This window comes from Coregonus lavaretus, assembly GCF_964263955.1.
Source record: "Coregonus lavaretus genome assembly, chromosome: 15".
NCBI classification, from domain to species: Eukaryota; Metazoa; Chordata; class Actinopteri; order Salmoniformes; family Salmonidae; genus Coregonus; species Coregonus lavaretus.
The window spans coordinates 44,567,498-44,574,125 of NC_140002.1; the positions used below are offsets into that span (position 1 = coordinate 44,567,498).

Consider the following 6,628-nt stretch of genomic DNA (forward strand, 5'->3'; position numbering starts at 1 on the left):
AACAAGAAGCTGGAAAGTTTTTTTTGGGAGAGACATTTCTTCCATGATTGTTAACACAAAAGGTGCAGCAGACTCATGCTCGTTATAGTTATACAATATGTATACACGATTATCAACAGAAATAGTTCCACAGAAATAAGTCTCTCCATTACTGACTGTTACCGTACCATATATGTATTTTTGTATAAATTCTACCTAAATATTTAAGTGAAATGTTTAATGAGCATTAAACAGTATGGAAATTAAGTAAGGAGGCCAGAATGTTTATGGGGAGGTGAGTATGGTTCATTCTCACTTTCAGAAAGTACTGTGACTTTTACTCAAAACACATTTTGTGCGTAAGACCAAGGAAACTGAAATGTGTCCTTACATCTCTAAATGCTTGTTTGTTTGTGTGTAATTGTAAGGCATTAGTCAAAAAGATACTCAGATACCTCATGCAATGATTTTGTCATAAACATCTGGAGAATAGCTTTGCCTTATTAGGCTGTTGAGAGAAATAAAAAAAATATGTTTTTTTCTTGTGTGATACAGCAGAGGATGAAAAAATAACTTGAACTTGATGTTTACAACCAAATGGATTCTATTCACAGCACCTTCATGGACAACACAGATATCATCATTTATTATCATTGTATCATTATTGTGGCAAGCTATATTCTGGCCGCCGTGTGGAAAACCCTGTGTCAACAAGACTTGAACTGTGACTTGGGAGTATCTACAGTGTATCAAAATGTGTTGCCTGTATTAAGGAGCAAGTTTCTCAACTTGGTGACAACAATGAATTGTGTGCTTTTACCAGCCAACTTGTAAGGCCTGAAAGTATGTGTTCCTTACTATATATTGGTCAAAAATTATTTTTATCAGAGATACTGGATTAAGAGTTTTTATGCTTATCAGGAGACACTAAATGTGCTGTTCCTTTTACACAAAGAAGAACACATTTATTGTTTCCCTTGACAACCAGTGTTTATATCAGTTATTGTTCATCTGTTTTGGCTTACTGGTGTTATGCAGTTCTTAACCAAAGTGTTTACCAAATTGTTAACTGTGTACAGTACCTTCTGATTTAATGTACTCAATCAAGACAAACAGCTCCATTCTGAACTGCATAGACAGCTTCATATATTTGACAGGGAGAGTGTATTATATGACTTTGGTTTCTAGATTGTTTCAGTAGTGCAGCCCAAACCCAACAAATAAACTCATTATAAAATGATTCAACTTTTTGTCTCACAGATTATACACCTAGAGTGATGACTAATAAGATGAAGAACAACTGTAGCTTACCGTTTACATACTTACATCTGATTAAGCATGACAAATAAAGCATTCCTTTCCTTTATGCTTGATTAATCACAGTAGCCTTTTCTGTTACTTTCTCACTTTTTCTTTCTTTGAGGTAGTTTATGGTTTATTATGTTTGTAGCGGTTGTGTTTTGTTTCTGAAATGTTTGTTGCTTTGTGTTTCAGGGCAGTGTAAGGGGGATAGGTCAGCGTTCTGTCGTATGGCGGTGCTGAGCATGTACTGCACCAACCCTGGGTACAGACAGATGTGCTGCAAGTCCTGCGCCGAGGGGAACTTCACCACTATGGGCCAGAACTTCACCACTGGGCCCTGGAGGTACACCACACTACCCACCCCCACCAACAGCACCTATTCAACAACCCCCACAATAACCCTCAGACCCAAATCCACCACTGGGATATATAGTACTGACTTTGCTTATGTCGAGTATGATGATTATGGGGAGTATACAACCAAAACCGACGAACACAGCACAACAAAAAAATATAGTCCTACCACCACCCCTGTATTAACCACTAGACGGCCCAGAAGAGTAACCACCCCCCCGGTTACTGCCAGAAGTCCTAAATCTCCACCCACCACCACTGAGGAGACTACGGTTCCCAGCACCACCGTCATCACCGTCACTACCGCGGAACCCACCACAATCCCCACCAATCAGGACCCATTACCTCTCAGAACTACAAATGTCCCCAAGTCCACCACAGCTTGGGTTGATGTTATTGAGAGGAAGTCCTGGATGACCCTGGCTCCATCCACTTCCAGACCTAAAGGAGACAAGAGACGGAAAACCATTCCAACACAGCGTAGGGTCATTGTGACACTCATGCCCTCCACCATAGCCCCCCACCGGACAGGGGACAAGAGAGAAAACAACTCGGTGGACGTGCCGTACAGGATCGTTGGTGTAGACAATGAGGTCTCTCAAAACCACTTTGTTCCTAGAATACGGCCTCCATTCCGAGAAACGACACGAAACAAAAGGATACAAGAACTCCTAGCCGAGAAAAGGAGGCAAGACTTACTTCTCAGACGAGCAAAAAGAAAACCTTGATAGTCAGTCATTCAAGTCATCTTTGTTAGTGCTCTATATGGGGATATTCCTATTGAACACCTGCAAACAATTCCGTTTTAATGGAACCAAAGTGAAACCACTCATTCCAGTTCAGAGACTGTCAGTCATGTAGAAATTAAAACTTGTGGCTTGAAGATTGGAATTTGGCCTGCTTTGCTTTTTTATCCAATGAGGAAAGGGGACAGAAATGGACTAAACAGACACAATATTGAGAAATGAATATACTAACTCTATAATTACTCTTCTGTAAATCCATTCTCTTGAGTGATAATTGCACATTTGTACTCGCTGCTTGGCAATGAAGAGAAATTGAATAGTCTTTTATGCTTTGATGTCAATACATATTATACTTTTGTTTAGATTGTAAACAATTTACAGTTTACAATTTACAATTTGGACCTTTGTAGCTCAGTTAGTAGAGCATGGTGCTTGCAACATCAGGGTAGTGGGTTTGATTCCCAGGACCACCCATACATAAAGAATGTATGCACACACACACACACACACACACATATGTATATACACACACAGTATATATACACAGTATACAGTATATATAGGGGAGAGTGGAGTATGTTGATTCATTTTTTACATTCAGTCTCAAGGGAAATATACTGTAGTATTCTTTCTAATAAAGATATCTACATATATTATTCTTTCTTGTTTATCCCTGGAAATAATCAGAATTCATGTAAACAACAGTTTTGAAAACATAACATAAGTGGTACTGTATCTTGGCACAACTTACCCCGGGTATAGGGTAAGTTGAATATAGGGACGGGGTAAGTTGAGCCACCTTGGGGTAAGTGGGTGATGGTGTCCTGTGACAGTGGGTGCTGGTGCTGGTGCATGTTCTCAGAGCATAAGATATTAATGTTATAGTCACATTTCATGGGAATGTTGCAAGAACATTCATGTGTCCAGGTTTCTGAGGGTTCGGAGAATATTCCATCAACGCCCTACCAAACATACACAGAAGATGGTTGCCATGTTCTCAGAACATAAGATATTAATGTTCTAGAAACGTTTCATGGAAACATTGCAAAAACGTCAAAAAATATCCATTACACATCTTGTTGCTGAGCCGATCAAGGCCCTGATCGGTATACCACTGATCCATTCATAGTTAGGTATACTCACACACACACAGTGCTTTTAGCTTACATATTTGACACACATGATTACATTGTGCAAGTTCAATTAATCACTAACTATTATTCAACATGTCCTCACCTGGGATTTGAACTCAACCTCTTGGTCCATGGTACTCTGATTTTCCTGCCCTAAATAGTCAGACTAATGGATATCGGACACGGTCATGGTGGCCATGTCTGTATCAGATATCCATTAATCTGACGATTGTGTCATCATTGATTTGATGTACTTGTTTCAGCAATTTAAGGGTTTTGTGTATAGGTGTCTAATGTTGGTGGGGCATATTAACCTGTTTTACTGATACTCCTGAATCACTATCATCAATAAAATACTTTTAACAGAGCTGAGATTTATTTGAAAGTGCATTCACCCTACTGCTTACACCTATCAAGTTGTTTCAGATATACACAAGTACCTAGGGAGGAGGGGTTAGGGTTTCTTCTGGACAGGGCCTAACTATACTAGCTCATTAAACACATGCCCTAGAGATATCCCTTATTGGGACAGTGGTTAGGGTGTTTGTCATTGATGCTGGTGGCCTGGGTTTGAGACTCGCTAGTGGGGTCGCCCTACTCTTACGATCTTAGCAATATACAGTGGGGAGAACAAGTATTTGATACACTGCCGATTTTGCAGGTTTTCCTACTTACAAAGCATGTAGAGGTCTGTAATTTTTTATCATAGGTACACTTCAACTGTGAGAGACTGAATCTAAAACAAAAATCCAGAAAATCACATTGTATGATTTTTAAGTAATTAATTTGCATTTTATTGCATGACATAAAAGCAGAACTTAATATTTGGTACAGAAACCTTTGTTTGCAATTACAGAGATCATACGTTTCCTGTAGGTCTTGACCAGGTTTGCACACACTGCAGCAGGGATTTTGGCCCACTCCTCCATACAGACCTTCTCCAGATCCTTCAGGTTTCGTGGCTGTCGCTGGGCAATACGGACTTTCAGCTCCCTCCAAAGATTTTCTATTGGGTTCAGGTCTGGAGACTGGCTAGGACACTCCAGGACCTTGAGATGCTTCTTACGGAGCCACTCCTTAGTTGCCCTGGCTGTGTGTTTCGGGTCATTGTCATGCTGGAAGACCCAGCCACGACCCATCTTCAATGCTCTTACTGAGGGAAGGAGGTTGTTGGCCAAGATCTCGCGATACATGGTCCCATCCATCCTCCCCTCAATACGGTGCAGTCGTCCTGCCCCCTTTGCAGAAAAGCATCCCCAAAGAATGATGTTTCCACCTCCATGCTTCACGGTTGGAATGGTGTTCTTGGGGTTGTACTCATCCTTCTTCTTCCTCCAAACACAGCGAGTGGAGTTTAGACCAAAAAGCTCTATTTTTGTCTCATCCGACCACATGACCTTCTCCCATTCCTCCTCTGGATCATCCAGATGGTCATTGGCAAACTTCAGACGGGCCTGGACATGCGCTGGCTTGAGCAGGGGGACCTTGCGTGCGCTGCAGGATTTTAATCCATGACGGCGTAGTGTGTTACTAATGGTTTTCTTTGAGACTGTGGTCCCAGCTCTCTTCAGGTCATTGACCATGTCCTGCCGTGTAGTTCTGGGCTGATCCCTCACCTTCCTCATGATCATTGATGCCCCACGAGGTGAGATCTTGCATGGAGCCCCAGACCGAGGGTGATTGACCGTCATCTTGAACTTCTTCCATTTTCTAATAATTGCGCCAACAGTTGTTGCCTTCTCACCAAGCTGCTTGCCTATTGTCCTGTAGCCCATCCCAGCCTTGTGCAGGTCTACAATTTTATCCCTGATGTCCTTACACAGCTCTCTGGTCTTGGCCATTGTGGAGAGGTTGGAGTCTGTTTGATTGAGTGTGTGGATAGGTGTCTTTTATATAGGTAACGAGTTCAAACAGGTGCAGTTAATACAGGTAATGAGTGGAGAACATGAGGGCTTCTTAAAGAAAAACTAACAGGTCTGTGAGAGCTGGAATTCTTACTGGTTGGTAGGTGATCAAATACTTATGTCAGGCAATAAAATGCAAATTAACTCCTTAAAAATCATACAATGTGATTTTCTGGATTTTTGTTTTAGATTCCGTCTCTCACAGTTGAAGTGTACCTATGATAAAAATTACAGACCTCTACATGCTTTGTAAGTAGGAAAATCTGCAAAATCGGCAGTGTATCAAATACTTGTTCTCCCCACTGTATGTTAATGTCATTATTTGGCAACAGTTACAACACACTTATCTGATCTAATTAAAATGAGTTTCTCATTGAAAGATGGGAATCTGTAGGATTACCCTTTGCACAAGAATTATGACCATATTTCCACTACCTCTCATATGTTATTAGTATTTATTAATTCTATACAGCTGCAAAGTCTTCTTGAAATCCACACCGTTCAAAGATTGATGTAGCAACTGCAGATTGCACCTTTAACATATGATTTGTGGCAAGTGATTCTGTTGCAATTTGTCTGTTTTTCCACATTAAAACTTGGAGATGGAACTATGTGTTTTGTACTGTTTTGGTATAACTGGCATCATCATTGCTTAAATGGCAAATGTGAGAATGTGTAAATATACACATTTCTGATATTCTCAGAATATGGCAACCATGTTCTGGGTATGTTTCTAGCAGAAACAACACTACCATCTGGGCCATGTTTCGGCAAACAAATTAGGAATGTTACAGATAGAAATGCAATGACGAGAGCTGATGTGATTCCTAATCAGAGACATGTTTGTTCTACAAGGTATACAGTATGTGGTGCGGATTTCAAAAAGACAATCGAGAATTCTCTTTAAAATATAAATAATAAATATAATATGCCATTTAGCAGACGCTTTTATCCAAAGCGACTTACAGTCATGCGTGCATACATTTTTGTGTATGGGTGGTCCCGGGGATCGAACCCACTACCTTGGCGTTACAAGCGCTGTGCTCTACCAGCTGAGCTACAGAGTCATGACTCCAAGATGCTCAGCTATTTAGAATTCTACCAAAAAATGACATTAACTGCTAAGAATGTGAGCGTAGGGTAACTGCCCTAGCAGGTGTTGAACCCAGGCCACCAGCATCAAACAACCTAACCACTGTCCCAATAAGGG

The 6,628-nt window shown here is 40.7% G+C and overlaps 1 protein-coding gene across 1 annotated transcript in view; it reads left to right on the top strand.

The window, feature by feature from the left end:
* LOC311142142 (A disintegrin and metalloproteinase with thrombospondin motifs 2-like) overlaps positions 1-3,881 on the top strand; it is an 85,065-nt gene extending 81,184 nt beyond the window's left edge. Inside the window, 1 exon segment of the mRNA XM_084177734.1 lies at positions 1,474-3,881. Within this exon segment, the coding sequence (XP_084033860.1) occupies positions 1,474-2,363 (890 nt within the window). The 3' untranslated portion in view covers positions 2,364-3,881.
* The last annotated feature ends 2,747 nt before the right edge of the window (positions 3,882-6,628 follow it).